This window comes from Xiphophorus couchianus, chromosome 10 (genome assembly GCF_001444195.1).
Source record: "Xiphophorus couchianus chromosome 10, X_couchianus-1.0, whole genome shotgun sequence".
NCBI classification, from domain to species: domain Eukaryota; kingdom Metazoa; phylum Chordata; class Actinopteri; order Cyprinodontiformes; family Poeciliidae; genus Xiphophorus; species Xiphophorus couchianus.
Window position 1 is genome coordinate 4,074,743 of NC_040237.1, and position 21,041 is coordinate 4,095,783.

At 40.0% G+C, this 21,041-nt stretch overlaps 1 protein-coding gene across 1 annotated transcript; it reads right to left on the bottom strand.

The window, feature by feature from the left end:
- Positions 1–391: 391 nt before the first annotated feature.
- On the bottom strand, positions 392–18,194 carry LOC114151848 (zinc finger CCHC domain-containing protein 24-like). The gene is made up of 4 exons (XM_028029317.1): positions 17,806–18,194; positions 15,928–16,128; positions 1,724–1,888; positions 392–1,306 (listed from the first exon to the last, which is right to left on the bottom strand). Exons 1-4 carry the CDS (start codon positions 18,004–18,006, stop codon positions 1,193–1,195), a joined length of 681 nt encoding a protein of 226 aa, XP_027885118.1. The 5' UTR covers positions 18,007–18,194; the 3' UTR covers positions 392–1,192.
- Between the last annotated feature and the right edge of the window lie 2,847 nt (positions 18,195–21,041).

The following is a 21,041-nucleotide window of genomic DNA, read 5'->3' on the forward strand; positions in this document are numbered from 1 at the left end:
CAGCTAAGTATTTTGCCAAAATACAAAATACTTGGCTTTTGTATTTTGGCTTTTGACAAAGAGTCTGAAACAACATTTTACAACATTTTATTTTCCAGACTCAGTCCCAAATGAAACATTCAGAATTTTTAACATCTGCTTAGTTAAGCGGAAAGTATCACTTCTCAGCCTTGTCACTTGACTCTTTTGATTTTGCTCAGTTTAAAATGAAATTTAAAAATAAAAACAATTCAAAGCAAAGGAAGCAAATTTCAATCAAGCATATGGATATCTAAAGCCCAGATGTAAGATCACATAAAACCAAGAAAATGAATTCTAGCATCCACAGAAATACAGAAGAATGCAAAACCTTTTATATACTGAACCACACAAAAAAAAAACACACACAGCGTTTCACTGTCAGAATACTCAAGGGATTTGTTTATTGTTATTCAAATAAGGCACATTATTTTGAACTTCACATATTTGTTTTATAATTTCTGTAAAATGTGTGATTATTGCCTCACAACATCTGCTGCATTTCAGGTTTTTATCCCTTTTTTGGTCCCAAGCGACAAGTACCATCTTACATCCTTAAGGGCACTTTGGTGAGTCTTCCGAGCTCTGTGTCTTCTATATATCCATTATAGCTTCCTATGTTAATAAAGTATATCATTCTGAAACACCAAGCCAGTGTGTTCCTAACAATCACAGTAAGACTTGACGGTACAGTCAAATATATTCATCTCAAATGTGTAATACGCAGCAAAACATAAAAAAGATGTACCCACCAGTACTGAGAACAGCAGAAACGCATTAATACTGCATACACATCTTAGTAAAGACTTGCATATTTTATACAGAAAACATGATTACATTTACAGTGAATTAGTTTGGAAATATACAAACATGTATAAGACTTTTTGATCTGAAACTCTATTCTGTCATGTAGAAACAGACAGATAATCTTGTTTGAAATTCACAGTAATTCAGTTCTTTGGTAATAGATGAGATTACACATGAAGATAACAGTCACCTAAAAGAACGCATCTCAATCCACTGAGATGAATTTTTCAGAAAACCTATTTCATGACACTTATGTTAGATTCATTACAGTACAGAAATGATTCATTATTACTTGTTTTAAATGGTAAAATATGGAACGGTGAATGTTTTGAAGGAGTCTGCGCTCAGCAAGGAGAGGCAGAGCATCCTACTGCACGCGGCGGCAGTAGTAGCCGAGTACTTTGCATTTTTCACACAGGTGCTGGGGATGTTCTTTGCTCTGGTCTGACACGTCCAACCCATCTGGTTTCTCCAGAGGTCTCTGAAAGTAAGAAATCACAAATGTAAATCTTTGGTTCATTGTGTTGCATTTGATCATGCTTCAGCCAAACAAATCCTATGCACTTTATTGGGATTTTATGGGACAGACCAACGCGTAGCAGTGGGAAAATTACAAAATGAAAGGAAAATATTTATTTTAAAAGTAGTGTTTATCACACTTAAAACGTAATTGTTTCTCAGATTGTTACATATCTGGCGAAAAACTATTCTTCTGAAAATCACCCCAAATATTTGTTTTCTTGTCTTTCCAAAAAACCATGAGGGTTAGGTAAGTTGGTTCCTCTAAAATGCCCTTGTCGCTGGAAACAGGTACCAATTCTAAAACCACAAAATCAACGGGCAAGAGTTTTGACTCAACCAGCTAAGACTACTGATACACTCAGTTGTACACTTTTACCTGCTTGTGAGGGTAAACGTTGATGTGGCACTTGATACACTCCTGTCCCATGTTGGCCCAGGAGTTGCCGCTCATCCACTTCCTCTTGCATTTAGGGCATTTATATTCCCCGAAGCATCTCTTCTTTCCCTGGTATGGGGTCAGGCCTTCACCTTTGGGTCGAGCCTGAAAAACAGTTGAAAAACAGTTGCTAGGAACCTCATTGTTGGATCAGCATTTTAAACACTGCTGGAAAACAAAAGCAGCTAAACAGCTTTAGGAGATTAATCTGTTACATAAGTAAAACAAAACATGATTTAATCTTTTAAAACAATAGTATTAAAGCACATTTAATAAATAAGGACTATGAGCTTAAACAAAGTGAAGCACTTTGTATCTCTGCTGTTGCAGAATACCAGAACTCATCAGGAGCTAAGTTGGAAAAACACTATGCAGCCAACACAATAAAAAGCACTTTCGCATAAATATTGTTTTCTTAAAATAGTACAACAGTGCAGATTAAAAAAACACAACAAGGTACTTAACATCTGATGTACTTTATTCTTCTAATGCATGTCACAATAAGTGATTTGTTAATTTGGGACTCATTTGATTTGAACTTGGACATGAAAATATTCAGAAACATTTTTTCCATCCTCTTACAATCACAAATATGATTATTATAATATTTTTTGTCCGACTAAATGGAAAAAGAAATAAAATGTATGGGTTTCAGGGTAAACTGAGATGGATTACAAAATGCATGCCACTCTTTGTCAAAAACCTTGGAGATTGTGTAGAATTATGCACCACGTTTTGTTGGTTTTCAAACTAGATCACAAGAAAATACATCGCGGTACTTTTTTGCCGTGCACTGTAACTGACAGACACTTTCTTTATTGAGCTTCAGTGGGGCCCAGCTGAGAGACATAACCTTCAACAGCTTTGCAAACATTTTAGCTTTTGCCTATCTCCACCTTCCTCTGCAGACTGAAGGACCTGTTTGGTTTCTTTGGACCAGAGCCAATTCAAAGCTCTGTGTGATTGCAATGGGAAGCCAGAGCTGCCCTGTTGGTGGTCAAGAGAGTCAAGTTTTGTCTCCGGAATGAGACGATTATTTATGGTTTCTCAATCGGAGTAAAGGAAACACACTCTGCTTTGATGTCTGATTAAACCTCATGGTTCTGAGCAATCCTTAGATTACACAAAGAGATCTTATTGTGTGGAGGGATTTAAAGTTATGGAAACTTTTCTTTTTCAGAATATATTGTAATTTATTTGTCAGAGGAAAATAAGGAACTTAAGTTTCCCCTTTATAAATAACCCTTCTGCCTCCAACTGTGGTCCCAGGGGACTGTGAAAGACTCCACAGCCAGAAGGGGGGGCAAAAGGAGGGGCCCCTATGCCATAGGACAAATACCTCTGGGTCTAAGTCATCCCTCCCAACTGGACGTAGTCCCCCAATCAGAATGCAAAGATCTTAGGAGGGAGGAAATAAAACCCAGATGAACTCTACACATTTTGAACATGACAAAAATCCCAAACAGAGCCACAAAAAGAACCTTGTCATGAACACTTCAAATTAAAAACATAAGACTGAATCTGCATCTCATCAAAACACTTTTCACAGCACAAAGCTCTCCTTCCCCCACCCCTCCAACACATCACAGATTATTTTAGTCATTTCCAGGACAGCATCTGCTTAACAAAACATGTCAAGCCTATTACTGCCAGGGCCTCAGCGAAGCCTTTTCAGGCTTGCGCTTGCATCATTCAGCCACCAGGAGGCACTTCAGGGAGGGTCACATCTGACAGAAGATCACACTTTCTGAGGCGCCTGCAGTGACAGTGGACAGCTCATCATCTTCCTGCAGGAGGAAACAGCTTTCACTCTTCAGAGCAAAACAAACAGACTGTCCCTAAATTGTGGAGCCCACGGGGCAACAAGAGCCATTAAACACTGGAGAGTTTATACAGGTCCCATCAAAGATGTCACGTACTGACAGCCAACAAATGAAACTCACACTTTTGACCTGACACAGTGGCGACACTCAAGGAACACAGGGAAAGCTGAGTGAAGGAAGGGCTTTTTGTAATTGTAATATAAATAGAAGCAGGATCAGGCATCAAGACACAGTTTCTTGCATAAAAGGGCAATATATATTTTCACGTTTTGTCTCGCTACCACAAATTTCATTGTACTTTATTGGAATGTTCTGAGACGCATCAACACACAGAAGCACATGATTGTAAATGGTTTCAACTTATTTTAAAAAAAGAAACTAATTTAGTTCCATTTACTCAGATACCTGTTAGTAAAACTCATTACAGCTATTCCTATCAGAATTCACCTAAAAAGTAACATTTAGTACTTAAAAAACATATTATTATAATAGCGCTTGGCAGTTAGAAAGAAAAATGTGGAACTTAATGATTTGAGGATTTAATGAGAACAGAGAATCTTTCAGGGTTGCCACAAGGAGAACAGAAGATAGAAACATGTGAGCATAGTGGAAGAAACAAACAGAAAGAAAAGAAACCAACTAGCCTACATACTGAAGATGTTTGACAGTGACATGGGAACTGGGTGAGTATGATCAGGAAAATGCTGAACAGCTGGGAAAGAATGTTGAGCAGGGAATTACAGCGCACTCCCTGCCTGCTCATAAATTTACCTATTTGCAGATTTTTTTCTGGAACATAGCTTCAAATTATTTGCGGAAAGTTCAGCTATTAGTTTATGTTTTTTTTCTTTTGGAGAGATAAGTAAAATATTCAAAACAAAAAGCAGTTTGGAAAGACATATTACTTTTGTATAATGCTGCTTGACTAATTGTTAACTGGCATTTGCAAAGCAGCCAATCCCGGAACACCAATCGTTTTTCTTTGGCATTGATTGGTTGTACCTCCAAGAGAGGAGACAAAGAAGATCATGCATGTATGCATCTATGAAGGTTCCAAATGGTTTCCATTGTGTATTAATGTTACAGTAGTTTTGGTGTTTAAACTATTAAAATGGGCATCTAAAAGCTTTTTTTCAAGGAGGGTCTCAAATAATTCAGCTATTGGTGGACGTTTGGGGTCTCTAACCCCCAAACGGAGGGAGTACGGGGTATGAACAAAAATGCACAGAGAACAGAAGAAATTAAAGAAGCAAGCTCAGAAGAATGATTTGAATACACTAATATCCAAATCACAATAAACAACCCAAAAATGATCAGAATACAAACACAAATGAAAACCAAAGCACAAACAACTGAGGAAATAATTGAAAATTGGAGTAAACAGATGATCTCCAGCCAAACTAACTGAGCTTAACCTATTTAACAACACTGGTTGATGTAAAAAGCTGGCAGACAGACCCCAAAATCTTGATGTAATTATTCAATAAAATAATATACCTTTGTGGTTTTAACATCACAAAATTTGCAAAAGTTCAATGCGTATGAATAGTTTTGCATTGCATTTTAAATATGTTCAGAGTTTAAGAACTCAGGTTGGCTGTTTTGTGCTAAATACATATACCTGATAAAACCTGTGCAGCTCAATCATTTACAGGACCTGAAACAAACAAAATGCTTAAATGTTTGGCTACTGAAGACATCTTAGGTGTTTTGTCTTTCTGAGGAAGGCATGACGTTCTGATAAAGGGTAGCAAGGTTGAAAACTTATGTGATGAACTAACCACAAATCATATCTGGCGCTTTAAATTAAGAGCAGCAAGTATGAAAGGATTTTAAAGCTGCAGCAGATAAAATTGGACAAAATCCATTCAACTCAGTGAGAGAGGCCCAGGAGGTGGTTACCATCATCTGGAAATCATCAGGACAAACAATGGACCAGTCCAAATCCCCCCCTCCGACACACACACACACACACACACACACACACATGCACACCCCTTTCTCTTTAGGTCATTCACTCTCATGCTTCCATGAGGCGTTCAACCTGGTTAACAGAAACCCACGGGACACCATGCGGTCAATTACTCAACACTAACAAACCCTGAGTGCTCACTCTCTCTCTCCTTACTGAGTTTAATTTGTATCAGACCCCCACAGTATGATGGAGAAACTCAACTATCACTGAAACAAAACTCCACATGAATGCCTGGACTGACATCAGCTGCAGCAGGTCCATCTGTTTTGACTCCTAATCCAAGTTAAATAACAGAGTTTCTGTGGCTTTGACAAAAAGTAAACGAACATCAGTTTTAAAATAAAATATATTTTATTGTAGACAGATTTTTTTTTAACATGACTCTTAGGCTTAAGAATTGCTACTGGCCCTCATAAATGTGGCTAACTGCAGCAGAATATTTTTTTTATATGCAAAATTATATTTCAGTACATTAATTGAGTGAGGTAAATAAAAATGAATCCCCTATTGCGATATTGTTGGGTTGTCACAAAATAACTTGAGCAACAATTAACAGCACTGCAAACTATTTCTCTAAATTAAATATACCTGAAAATGTATTTGCACTCTCTAACAGGCTTTTTATTTCTGAACATACAGAATTGTAAACATAAATAATTGCCAAACTGGCCATAAATTACTTTTCACACCTTTTCTATAGTTAATGTTGTTAACCATTAATAACAGAAATGTAACAGTTTAAAACACCATAACAAGGCAATACTGTTATGGTTTGCGCTACTGTTCATCCTGGTTAATGCTGCCAGTTCTTTTCATAATGACTTTGACTTAAATACTTTAGTTTCACAATTCAAGGCCATAAGTTCTTCTTACAGACACATTAATGTATTAAATGGCATCCTGGGCCCAATCTTTTTCTAAGCTTGCACATTCCAATTCCTGACAGGATTAGTACAACTTACAAAAGAAAATCTTTAACCCAGCTGATTCCCACATACACACAGTCACACAAATTATACTTCTTAGTGTCCATTTCTCCCACATCAGTTCTTTTACTGGGAGACAGATTTTGCTCCCAGTATGCACTCTGCTCAGTCTGGAGTCAGACTAAGCTTCATGCTGATGACATATACAGCTGTAAACCAGCATTGTGTTTCACAACGAGTGAATGGCAGGGGCAGGTGGGCTGGCAGACAAAGAAGAGTCGAATTGGAAACATGAGCATTTAAAGAAGGTCAGAAGGTTTAGTGAAGAAAATGTGTTCAGTTTAATTTTTGCTCCATTTTGTTGTTCACCTATAAAAGTCAGGCAAAATTAAATCAAATATAACACATTTAACCTTTTTTGGCTCCTCCTGCGTCATTTGGACACAAAAATGATTTTTTTTGGAAAGACTACCATAGAAGCATTTGCAACATTTCTTCCCCCAATTTCTTATTCTCAAAGCTGTTATTGACTTCATTATTTTCTATTTTAAGCCACTAACTGTCATGTGGCATTAGGAGCAGGACCAAAATGCAAACAGGAGAATGGAATGTGACCCATAGTTTAATGAAAAAAGGCAAAACTTACAAAAACTGAAAACATTGAAACATGGGGAGAGTGCAAAGAAGAGCAACAGTAAGAACCAAAGGAGAACAATGAAACCGGAGCTGATATGCTGAGGAGGAGTCAAAGTGACAAAGAAACCAGAGGTGTGAGTGCAGCTGGGGAAGGAGCCAGTGCAAGGGAAGATGGAAATAATGAACACCTGGGAGAGCAATGGAAGGCTGAAGGTGAGGAGAAAGAAAAAGTATAAGGGGAAGAAAGTCTTGAACCTGGTATAAAACAGAATGAAATACTTTGTTCATTCATGTCACTTTATTTGTGAGAATAAATGAAGTGACATAAGGACAAGCCTAAATGGGGAAATAAAATAAAAATACACAATAAGGAACTAATCAAACAGATTAGATGAAACTAAAGTTGAAACAACAAACCATATGATACCAACTGACCGTTTTAGATATTGAAGTTTCTTAAAAAAAAAGAAGCACAAAAAGTTAATATTTTCCTATTCTAAAATTGCTATAGAAACAAAATTTATCCACATTTATATATATGTTGCCAAAGGGTGACAGATTAGCAGTAGAACTGATAATGACCAAACTTTATGCTTTGTTTTTAAGTTGATTTAAAAAATGGGAAAAACTGTTTATTCAAACTATTTAAATCTGTAGACTTTCTATGCATGACAAAATATCTCGACCTAGAAAAAAACTATGGAATATGTGTAATATCAACACCAGCACAAATAAACAAAATAAATAGAAATGGAGTAGCAGTTTTTATTCAAAAAATGTACTTTGAATTGGAGTCAACAGCAAACATTTCACTATAGGAGAACATATTACTATTTTTAGTTTCAAAAAGAACAGGAAAGATTTTAAAAAATGAACACTTGCTCTTAATAACTCAACATTTATGCATAAATGCAAACAATGTCATTACCATTAAATAAAAAAATCAAGAAGCCTCAGTCCTGTGCAGGGTTACGTTATGATCTTGATGTGTAGTTACGGCACTGAAACTTAATTTTTTGTGAACCTTTGAGTTGCGTCTAAGATTTTAGGGTAGTACAGTTTGTGTAACTCGTTTTAAACAGTTAAACCCACAAACCCCTGGGTAAGTTCATTAGTGCAGAGAGATGACAGACACAGTTTATCAAAGGGAGTCTCTATCCACCCCACATTCCAGGGTTTTCTCTATCTCGCTCGCCGTCCTCAGCAGATTGGTGGCAAAAAACAACAGACAGCTTACAGGGAACCGATAAGACAGATAAAGCGGCTATCAGTGGGAGTAAAAACAACAAAAAACAAAACAGCAGAAATAAGTGTTGCATTAAAGTTTAACGTTGAGTTAAATTCTATCTAGCTCTAACATGATTGCTAAGTTAACTGATCTTTCTAAATGTGTGTGTGCATGGTTGTTTGACATCGCCTTTGTGGTGCCTGCTAGAAATACTGACCACCCGCCCATGAACCTGCAATGACAGATGTACTAAGATTACATTTAATAAAAATGCCTTCATTAGCAGACAGTATTTTAGATATTTTAGATGAAGTTGCAAACTCAGAGGAAGAACTCTGATTGGCTAATCCCATCTGCTTTTAGGCACATAGCTGGAAAATATGGTGCAGTTATCAAATTGCTCAAAAATGCACTCCTGGTCAAAAAAAGTTTAGATTGAAAATACAAATAAATTTTACTTTTATGTTTTACTTTCAGTTAATATTATGATGATTTTTTTTTTACATTTTGCTGCAACTATTGGTGTTATGGTATTTTGGTATAATTTAGTTTTTTTCCTGATTATTTATTTATGCTCCTGTCGTTGCTGTGCATGTTTTGCGCATTATGTTCCAATGTTTTATTGTGAAAATAAAATAAAATGTGATTTAATAAAAAAGATCTCACGTAAACTACTATGACATATTTTAGGTTGGACTTGTTTTTTACATTTTAAAAGTCCAATTTGGTTTTGGTTCCTCACCAACAGATTCATCTTGGAGGTGAGATATTAAAAGCTCTAACAGAGACTTACTTTAGAAATTCCAAAATGAATAGGCAGAAATTCTCACTAACCTATGAATTCAACAAATCTCCTATGTTTTCAAAAGAAGGAAAAGTCCCTAAAAGAAAGTGCAACTGAAATCCTTCAAAGAATGTGTGCCAATTTTTTTACATAAAGTATAGACTCCAAACTGATCCCAGTTCAGTCCACGCAGATAAATACAGTCCATTCAACCATTTAACTTTTTAAAATGTCCACAAACAAATTCTCCAGTGAGCTGAAACCAAAAACGCAACAGGATAAGCTGATCCTGTCATCATCACATTGTGATGCCTAAGTTGGCAGCTGCACTGGTTGCCATAGAAACTAGCTATGTTGTGTTTCATGTTTCTAAGACCCCCATGTACTTTGCTTAGGTTAAAAAAACAATTACTCATTTATATTCTTGGCATTGCTTTGTGGATAATAAATAATTGGGGACTTTTTTGAAAAAGAAAAATGCTTGGCAGAGCTAAGCAAGGATTTCCCCACCTGTTTCCACTTTGCAAAGCTAAACATTTACATCCTGTGAGAGGTAAAGACCTAGAATGAAGTTAATTGTTTAAAGACAACTAAACACATATTTTATATGTAATAGAGATTTATTTAAAGAAAATAAAAATACCAACATCAACCAGTATCACTTGTTAAAATGTGACTTGAGCCATATACCATTCAGGACTGTTCTTGTCTTTCTCCATCCATCCATCCATCTTCTTCCGCTTATCCGAGGTCGGGTCGCGGGGGTAGCAGCTTCAGAAGGGAGGCCCAGACTTCCCTCTCCCCAGCCACTTCTTCCAGCTCCTCCGGGGGAATCCCGAGGCGTTCCCAGGCCAGCCGAGAGACATAGTCCCTCCAGCGTGTCCTGGGTCTTCCCCGGGACCTCCTCCCGGTGGGACGTGCCCGGAACACCTCACCAGGGAGGCGTCCAGGAGGCATCCTGACCAGATGCCCAAGCCACCTCAACTGGCTCCTCTCGATGTGAAGGAGCAGCGGCTCTACTCTGAGTCCCTCCCGGATGACTGAGCTTCTCACCCTATCTCTAAGGGAGAGCCCAGCCACCCTACGGAGAAAACCCATTTCGGCCGCTTGTATCCGCGATCTCGTTCTTTCGGTCATGACCCAAAGCTCATGACCATAGATGAGGGTGGGAACGTAGATCGACCGGTAAATCGAGAGCTTCGCTTTTTGGCTCAGCTCTCTCTTCACCACGACGGACCGGTACAGCGCCCGCTTGACAGCAGACGCTGCGCCAATCCGCCTGTCGATCTCCCGCTCCCTTCTTCCCCCATTCGTGAACAAGATCCCGAGATACTTAAACTCCTCCACTTGGGGCAGGACACCCCCCCTGACCCGGAGAAGGCACTCTACCCTTTTCCGGCTCAAGACCATGGCCTCGGATTTGGAGGCACTGATCCCCATCCCGGCCGCTTCACACTCAGCTGCGAACCGATCCAGCGAGAGCTGCAGATCACGATCTGATGAAGCCAAAAGGACCACATCGTCTGCGAAAAGCAGAGATGAGATCCTGAGGCCACCAAATCGGATCCCCTCAACACCTTGGCTGCGCCTAGAAATTCTGTCCATGAAAGTGATGAACAGAATCGGTGACAAAGGGCAGCCCTGGCGGAGTCCAACTCTCACCGGAAACGAGCCCGACTTACTGCCGGCAATGCGGACCAGACTCTGACACCGGTCATACAGGGACCTGACAGCCCGTATCAAAGGGCCCGGTACCCCATACTCCCGGAGAACCCCCCACAGGGCTCCCAGAGGGACACTGTCGAACGCCTTCTCCAAGTCCACAAAACACATGTAGACTGGTTGGGCGAACTCCCATGCACCCTCCAGGACCCTACTGAGGGTGTAGAGCTGGTCCAGTGTTCCACGACCAGGACGAAAACCACACTGCTCTTCCTGAATCCGAGGTTCGACTATCCGACGGACCCTCCTCTCCAGGACCCCTGAATAGACCTTGCCAGGGAGGCTTAAGAGTGTGACCCCTCTATAATTGGAGCACACCCTCCGGTCCCCCTTTTTGAACAGGGGGACCACCACCCCAGTCTGCCAATCCAGGGGAACTGCCCCCGATGTCCATGCAATATTGCAGAGTCGCGTCAACCAACACAACCCTACAACATCCAGAGCCTTAAGGAACTCCGGGCGGATCTCATCCACCCCCGGGGCCTTGCCACCGAGGAGCTTTTTAACCACCTCGGCGACCTCGCCCCCAGAGATTGGAGAGCCCAACCCAGAGTCCCCAGGCTCCGCTTCCTCAGTGGAAGGCATGTTGGTGGGATTGAGGAGGTCTTCGAAGTACTCTGCCCACCGGCCCACAACGTCCCGAGTAGAGGTCAGCAGCACACCATCCCCACTATAAACAGTATTGGTGCTGCACCGCTTCCCCCCCCTGAGACGCCGGATGGTGGACCAGAATCGCCTCGAAGCCGTGCGGAAGTCTTTCTCCATGGCCTCTCCAAACTCCTCCCACACCCGAGTTTTTGCCTCAGCAACCGCCCGAGCCGCATGCCGCTTCGCCCGCCGGTACCCATCAGCTGCTTCCGGAGTCCCACAGGCCAAAAAGGCTCGATAGGACTCCTTCTTCAGCCTGACGGCATCCCTCACCGAAGGTGTCCACCAACGGGTTCGAGGGTTGCCGCCGCGACAGGCACCGACAACCTTGCGGCCACAGCTCCGATCGGCCGCCTCGACAATGGAGGCACGGAACACGGTCCACTCAGACTCCATGTCCCCCACCTCCCCCACGTGTTCGAAGTTTTGCCGGAGATGGGAGTTAAAGCTCCGTCTCACAGGGGATTCCGCCAGACGTTCCCAGCAGACCCTCACAACACGTTTGGGCCTGCCAGGTCTGACCGGCTTTCGCCCCCGCCACCGGAGCCAACTCACCACCAGGTAGTGGTCAGTGGACAGCTCCGCACCTCTCTTCACCCGAGTGTCCAAGACATACGGCCGCAGATCCGATGAAACGATGACAAAGTCGATCATCGAACTGCGGCCTAGGGTGTCCTGGTGCCAAGTGCACATATGGACACCCTTATGCTTGAACATGGTGTTCGTTATGGACAATCCATGGCGAGCACAGAAGTCCAGCAACAGAACACCGCTCGAGTTCAGGTCGGGTGGGCCGTTCCTCCCAACCACGCCCCTCCAGGTCTCACTGTCGTTGCCCACGTGAGCGTTGAAGTCCCCCAGCAGAACAAGGGAGTCCCCAGGAGGAGCACTCTCCAGTACCCCCTCTAAGGACTCCAAAAAGGGTGGGTAATCTGAACTGTTCTTGTCTTTCTTTGCTACTTTATTGTGATTTTATGTGATAAACCAACACAGAGTAGTCCATCACTGTAAAGTGGAAGGATAATACAGAGGCTACAATTTTTAGGTATAAAAATAAAAAAGTGTGGCATGCATTTGTATTTTACCCTCTTTTAACCCAATATAACCAGAATTGACAAGTGGCAAGTAGAAAGCCACTGTTGAAAGAAAACCATAAGAAATGTCTTTTCAATTTGGCACAAGCCATGCAGGGACACAGCAGGTCTGGGGAAGAAGGCCCTCTGGGTAAATGACTCCAAATTTGAACTTTTTAGCAAATAAACCAGATGTTATGGTAAGGTGGAGAAAAACCAACACAGCAAGCAAGCTATGACTTTAAATATCTCTGATCACTTTCAAAGACCAAAAATAAATCAAGGAATTCCTTCTGCAGTTATCAGAAGTTTCCCTGTTCAGACTGATTATCCAGGCAGGCTCTTCCCTCCATTCAAATATGATTAAACTGTAGCTGTAAAGACATACACCCTCTTCCTGCACTACCCAGTGTTTCCAAAAACACGCAGCTGATCTGGTGGTCTCCGGGCAGCTGCTTTGGTTGTTTGCGAATGTCATGTCTGATGGTTGCTTCTCAGTGTTAGCAGAGAGAGACGGAGATGACTCCGGCCAACGGAGATGTGCGAACAATGCGGGCTGACTTCCTGACCTCTGGTTCCACAGAAACAATGCTCCACTTATTTATTCCAAGCCCTTCCCACCATACACCCATTTACTGTCAGCACTGTGACTTTTCTGTATTATCTTACCAGGAGCAGGCTTTAGCTACTTTACTAGCAAACAATAACTGAAACATAATTGCCTTAAATAATAGTTTGACCTGATTTAAAATATAAGCATTATTTTACAAACTTTTTTTAAATTGCAAATTAAACTTTAACAAATGTTTTTGCACCCTGACATTGCAATAAGACATCAAAAGCCCACCCAATGAATGATTTCAGCTGTTTCAAGCTCAAAATACTTCAGATTCCAGTCAACATGAACAAAAAGCATATTGTTCATTAGTTATAGCCTCGGTTTGTTGCGGCTTCAACTGACGAGGCCTTCTGTCGTGACTGTAATGCCACAACCATCTTCTTTGATTGGAATTATTAAAAACACATGACAAAATATCTGACATCATCTTTCTAAAGGAGAACTCAACCAAAGATCGCAGGAATGTGTTCCAGATTTTGCACAATTCAAAATGTGTAAAGGAGACACAACCGTTAGTGTCTTAATCTGTCCCTGTAGCAAATAACCCAGCTTTTCAGAGTGGTACTGTTGACCTATGACATCTCTTATTGTTATAAGTGCAGGAGAACACAACACAAAAAGTATTTACTGGTACACTGACTTTTTTAGCTTCAGCTGAAGCTTCATCAAAGAAGCAGGCATTTAGTGCTTGGCAAGAGCTGTACTCTAACTTTCTTTTCTTATCTGAGTAACAATCTTTGGTTCTTGATCACTATAACTCCAGTACAAATCAGTTCCAGCTGCAAAGACTGTCAGTCTGATTATTGCAAACACGACATGCCATATTGCATGAATAAAAATCTGCCTTTTGAACATTTACAGTGCCATTTACAGTGTATTCCTTCCCTTTCAAGTCTTCTAACATGTTTTAATGTCAGGCAAGAATAACCTCAGTAAATACTAAATTAGGTTTTGAAATGATGATTAATTCATTACGTGAAACAAATTATCCATACCAACCTGGCCGCATAGGTGAAGAACCAAATACCCTTAAACCAAACAAGTTGTGGGTTCCACCATTGGCACAATGACTGCATAAATGGAGTAAGAGGCCATCAGTCTTTACCACTCGTGAAAAAAGGTAATACCAAGGCATATGAATTGAAATTGCCAGATACTAAAGATTGTATACATCTTTTTCATGAACAAAAAAGATGTTCATAAAAAACATCTTTTTTTGTTCTTTTACATATGGGAACAATTTAAGAAGATATAAACCACCAGAAGTGAAAATTAACTGCTTATTACTACAGCTGTCAAGATAGCATCTTATTTTCACAGACACGGGTACATGTTCATAGTTGTGAACATATAAGTTCACTGTAAAACTGTTTCTCCTCCTTCCTTACATTCCTACAAAACCTGCATTCGGTATGGAAGTGGATCAAACTTCTCATTATTCTCAGCTATGAGGACAAAACTGCAGCCTCAAAACCCAAAGACAAAAACATTTTACTTTTTGTTGTTTTGTTGTGGTTGTTTCCTGCAATGAAAAGAACAAGTAGTGAAAACTATTTCGTAATAATGCACTTTTGGTGATAACAGTTGTGTAAGAAGTCAGTTAACGAGGCTGGCAGCTCTAAAGGGGAATCCAGCGGGCTTGAACCGAAAAAAACAACTCTGGACCTAACTCGTAAAATCTCATATTGTTTGGTTCTTACAAAAAAGAATGGCTTTTTGAAAGATTATGTTTCATCATGTCTAATGCAAAATTAGCAGCATTTCAGAAAAGGAACCATAAAAAAACTGTCAAGCAAGTTGATGGTGTGATGGTCTGTGGCAGCTTTGTTGTTTTAGGACACAGAGGGCTGTAATTTATAGAACCATGAATTTTGCTCCATAGCAGAAAATCAGAAGGAGAAAGTCTACCAGACACATTTTTTTATATTGAGGTCAAGCACATCCCGACTATAAAATGAAGCACACCAACAAGTCCTTGTCTTTAAGGAAATGTCTAAACTTAGATCAAGTTGAGATCCCATGCCATGAACTTAAACAGACAAAACAGTCATTCCTTAAAAGACTTACATCAGACAATGATTCTTTTGTTACAGCAGATAAACATGCTGGGAGACTGTTTAAGTTTAGACTCCACGGATACGCAAAAATCATATTCACCGTCTAATTGTTTCCATTACACCTTACAAATGTCAGGGACTTCCCTGAGAGCATGATCAATGAGGAACCACAGCTGCACATAAAGCTGTGGTAACATTACTTTCATGTTTAGAGTGGAGGTCTTGCCTAGTTCTACAGAGGAACCTATCATCTTTCATTAAGGCTGCCTCCCAGATCCAATCTGGCATCTGCTGCTCATTACCAGCCTGCCCTGGTCTATCTAACTCAAATATGTGCTGAAGAAACTATTTTGCACTGAAAATAATGCACAAATTATATTCTTACATTAGAGTTAAAATTCAGAAGAATAAAAGCTGGGGCGAAGGCCTGCATGCGCAAGAAAGCAGGAGGATTTAATCTTAGACTCTTTCATGAACATAGTCAAATCCTTTTGATCTATTTTTCTAACGTTACATCACTTCGTATGTTCTACAAAGAGCTTTAAAGTATTTGACAAACAGCTCAAATGGCCCACACAACTGCACAAGCTGTTTTACATTAGGTTGTTCGCAGATCTGCTCCTGCCTGATGTGCAGTATCACACACGCCTCACCTGAGGGCAGTCTTTGATGTAGTGTCCTTTGTTGAAGCATAGGTGGCACAAGTAGTTGGGCGGTGGCCTTTTGCTGGGTTTGTGCGTCTCAGGGGACAGGGAGAGATCTGAGAAGTGGTCTGCCAGAGAGTTCAGACCGTCAACGATGTTACTGAAGGACCCGTATGGAGAGGAGCCTTTGTAGAAACTTTTAGTCAAAGCCTGTAAGGCAAAAGAAGACGGAAAAATAACAACACTCTAACGTTTAAACTGGAATTTGTGACTTCAGGGGATCTTTCTGTTGAGTTTTCCAAATTAAAATTTGGACATTTCAGGTTCTGAATAAAAGTGGAGCACAAAATGAAATTACATTGCATGAGATTTATGATTTCTTTTAATGTATATATTCATGCCATGTGAAACTTAGAAATACTGCTGAACACACCGGGAATGCATAATTAACCTCTAAACTGTCACCCCCGGACACCTGTGTCATCATGATAGTTAAGAGATTTAAACAACATGGAGTGGTGCCCACCACATCATGACACTGCCAACACCAAGTGTTGTAGTGGGGATGATTTCATAACAGAAATGTATTGCTGTTTTGTGATGATGGTCCTTGTAAAATTTGGTAGTTACCGGAGAAGGTTGAGAAACACTGCCTTAGAGCGCTATTTATCTCAGCTCTGCACAGAAGAACTGCCTGTATCCCCAATTACAAAAACTCATTGTTGTGACTCTGCAGTAGAAGAGCATTTTGCATGCATTGTCCCATCCGTCACCCAGATTGATTACCCTGTTTGTCCCTGCAACGCTGAAACCCAGCAGTTTTTGAATTTCTGCAGATGTGTACTCTCTGCTGTTCACTGTGTGACCCAATAGTGTCCATTTCCTCGTAAGAACAAAATGCCTTTGTCATGCATTACTCCAACTGGTCCTAGTGGCAGGACATAATCAGCATCTTTGTGCCTGTGGAGGAGATGGGTGCTATGGCACCGTGGGGAAAATCATGAAGACAAGCCTGCATATACTGTCTGTTTAATCTGAAGGCATTATGGACATTGAAATGTGCATTCATTCTGTTGTCCTGGATTTTATTACTTTACTCGGTTTATGTTAGCTGTGAAATTTACAGTTTTTGATTTTTAGTCGCACTTAAACGTTGATGACCAACTGTTCTTTACAGGGGCTTTTTCTTCAAAATTCAGTATAATCCAAGTCCTCCAGAGCTACATTTCTCTATTTGTGGATGATGGAGTTCTGGGACCTTAAAAAGACATTTCTGTCCCTTTCCAGACTGATAAGGTCATGACTTGCTGCTTTTGAAGATAATTGGGCCTACTTCATGTTGGCTGACTGGTTCTGATTAGTTTTTTTCTCTCCACCCAAGGTGGATTACTTTTTCACATAGGGTCAAGTTGGTTTTATTCACTTCATAAATAAAAACATCATTTAAAAATGCTTTTTGTTTTACTCTTGGTATTTTTTGACAGATATTAAAATGTGTTCAAGTAGGCAGATATTAAAATAGATGTGTTCACCTATTTTTGACAGATATTAAGATGTGTTCAAGTGTGACAAAAAGCCATAATAATTCTAAATTTCAATGCCTCAGTTTCCCTTTTCATGTTTGTCTTCTTCAGTGCAAACTCGTCTGACCAAGGGTGAGGCCCAAAAACCTTGTACACATTGACACCAGAAGTCTGTAGACATTTGGGTACAAAACGCTTATTCAAATATTTCCCACTGTACATTGCGACCCAAGAAAGGCTTACAGCAGGTGAGATTTACTGAGATTTTTTTTTCTTTTTGTATGGCTAAAAAAAAAAGTTTTATGCAAATAAAAATAAAACATCCATTCAAAGTGTGAATCATTGTGATCGCTTCATGATGTACCTCAGTGTTCAGATGGAAGAAGTTGCTGAGATAGTTGGAGCTCAGATCAGCCGCGATGCGCTCCGTCCCGTCCCGAGCGGAGGAGTCCGACTCGACCTTAACGCCATCGACAGCGCTGCCCGGTGCGTCCTGCAAGGACATGTACACCCAGCTGAGCAGCTGAGCGGGTTGGTACAAGCCGGTCTCTATTGCAGACATCATGTCGTCCCTGGAGGAGGACAGTTGCGTGACTGCGTCTCTTACTGAAACAGAGCCGCCGGGATTCGTTCAGTCATCCCTGTGGTCCGGATTACTGCATGTGAAATCCCTCTGTGTTCACTTGTAAGGAGCCATGAGAGGATCCCCATAAAACGGGATGCAGTGTGTTAGGCTGGAGGAGCCGCAGCCTGAATGCCAGGTTTCAGGGTGGCGTCACAGCAACTACAGGAGATCCCTCATGTATGTTCACAGTTTCCTTGCCACACCTCTAAAGACAATCAGAAACTAGTGATTTTACAGTTAAATTACGTGTCAAAACATATTTTAATTTTAAATGCGAAGCAAATGTTATAACTGATACAGAGTTAAATTAATAATGACCCATCATGTGTTTGCTGAGGATACCTTTTACTGACAAAGCTGGTGAATAATAATTAAAAAGTAAATCAGAATACAACACAGGGCTCTACTGTATGTGCAAATAGCTTATCATTAGCGCACTGCTGCCATCTAGTGTTCAGAAGTTATACTGTATCAACATTTACGCCACACAAAGTGAAATACGTCATTAATTCACATTCTGTGAAATAATATTAATATATATATATATAGCATTTAATATCATATATATATATATATATATATATATATATATATATATATATATATATATATATATATATATATATAAGCTTGTGTGTGTGGAGATCCTACACATACACTTTGCAGGATCTAACAGGTTATCTTCCAGGGTTGTCCTGTATTTAGCTTTATTCATCTTCCGACCATGTCTGACAGCTTTCTTGCTTTAGCACAACAAATAGTTGTCCTGTCCTGTCAGTGGTCTTATTGATGCTGTTTGTTCATTGTCTAACAAATCTCTGAAGCATTCATAGTATAGCTGTATTTATATGATGATTTAAAATATATAAGTGGACTTTACTTGCTGATGAAGGCACAGCTGATGGCAGTTGGATGCAACTAAGAAGATCAAATAGGGATAAATGCATGCTTTTTGTGTTGGCCGGTCACATAACATTGCATGATGTTATACAACACTATGCATATTAGTGCATAGTGCATATACACTGATACTTTTCAGTGACCATACATCATCATCCACTGCCTCAGCTGTTTCCTCTTCACTCTGATTAGTTCCTCTGGCGCCCCTGTCATTTCTGTTCCTTCCTCAGAGTTTTTAAGCCTGGTTATTAGCTGATTTCTCTGTCAACTTTCTATGCTCATCTGTTACTTTGTCTGGTTCCTGGTTCTTTCTCCATGATCTCAGCAGTCATTTGTTGTAAGCTTTCTTTGTTCATTCTTAAAGACTCTGCTCACATTGCAAATATCTCTGCACATGGGTCCACCATACAACACTAAACATTTTAAATCTGTAGTTTTCCGTTCATTCACAATAAAGCACTACTTTGTGTTGGCTGATCACATAGCACCCCAAACTTATATTTACGTGAGAGTTATTCTACTTTTAGTATGATCTTTGACTCTTTTTCAGCTTATTTTATAGCTGTGTTTCTTTCACTTTTCTTATTAATACTACTAAGTTATGTTAATAGTATGTTAATTCAGGATTTGTATTCTTCATGTAATAAATTTTTTTTAATTGATTTAATTTCTATTCCTACATCAAGTATTTCATCACTTCTTTGGTCGCTCTTCAGCACCTCTGATCAGGTTAAATATTTAACTAATGGGAGTAGTATCTACCTTCGAATTTAAACAAAGAAGTCAAACAAAATAGTGTGTGTGTGTGGGGGGGGGGGAGGGGTGCACACACGCATGGTTGTTTGTCCTGTGTCTGTTTCTGTGTTGCCCTGTGACAGACTGGTGACCTGTCCAGGGTGACCTCGCCTCTCACCCGGAACGTTAGCTGGAGATAGGCACCAGCACCCCTCCCGACCAGACAAGGGTGTTAGAAATGGATGGAGTCAAACAAAATGAGTTCTTTCTTAATGTTGAACAGCTGCTCGTCCTCATCAGAGAGACACAGAAGGAACTCCTCCAACTTAGCCTGTGAGGACATTGTGTACAATAATACCGCCTTAAAATACAATAATAATAATCCTGATCTCTAACTTCAAAATTTTAAACAAAATACCAAATAAATATTTTTGCAGTTCACGTGAGTAATCTCCTTAATTAGATAACATGTCCCAACAAAAATAAAACAAAAAACTTGTGTTACAAAATAATAGCTTGCCTTCTTTGGAACGTAGAAACTTAGCAATTTGTTAACCAACTACTTAGATTTAATTTACCTTCCTAGTCTTTCAAGAAACTGAGTGTTACAGTCAACAACGTTAGTTTTTTTTCATTATTTTTCTCTTTAGCTATGAGCGATGTGGTGAAAGTTCCCCACAAAGAGGTTTCCACAGGCTGAGTTTAACACGAATGTCAGAGCAAACGTGAAAGCAAAAGTGGACAGCTGACTGTGATGTGGCAAGCCAAAGCACTTCCTGTGGATGCACTGAACATTTTGCTCCAAATAGAAAAAATTATGTCCTGTAATAAGCAATATTTGTATTTCTAATCAGACACTTAATAGGTAAAATAAAGTAAATGTGATTGGTGTAGTGGAGAGAAAAAATAAGTAGTTACTTCCATCACATTGAAGAGGAAAAGTAGTAGCCAGATGCTGCTAACCAATGCATCTGATTAACAGAATGTTGTTTATGCCAAATTCTGACCCTAGAGTTTGAAGGTTGCAGCTAAAATCAAGAGTTACTGGATCTGACAGCCTTTTTCCAATCTGTTATTGTTCTGTTTTAGTGAACCTGTGTGCATTGTAACCTCTGTTTCTGGTTCTGACCTGACAAGAATGGTACCCAGCGCTGTCTACTGTCTGCTTCATGGTTCGACATGTCATTTATTCAGATATGCTATTCTGCGTACCTTGAATGCAACAAGTGTTTTTCTTTTCTTTTTTAACTGAGCAACTGTCATGTTTCTGTCATCCTGAATCAATCAGCCCATTCTATACTAACCTCTGACATCAACAATGCATTTTTGCATTCCAGGAG

Bases quoted from the DNA above. Each gene is read 5' to 3' on its own strand.
- LOC114151848 (XM_028029317.1), bottom strand. From the start codon at position 18,006: ATGATGTCTGCAATAGAGACCGGCTTGTACCAACCCGCTCAGCTGCTC. The intron at 16,129-17,805 runs GTACATCATGAA...TTTGCCTTACAG, and splicing joins TCTTCCATCTGAACACTGAG to GCTTTGACTAAAAGTTTCTA. The intron at 1,889-15,927 runs GTGAGGCGTGTG...ACTGTTTTTCAG, and splicing joins ACATCAAAGACTGCCCTCAG to GCTCGACCCAAAGGTGAAGG.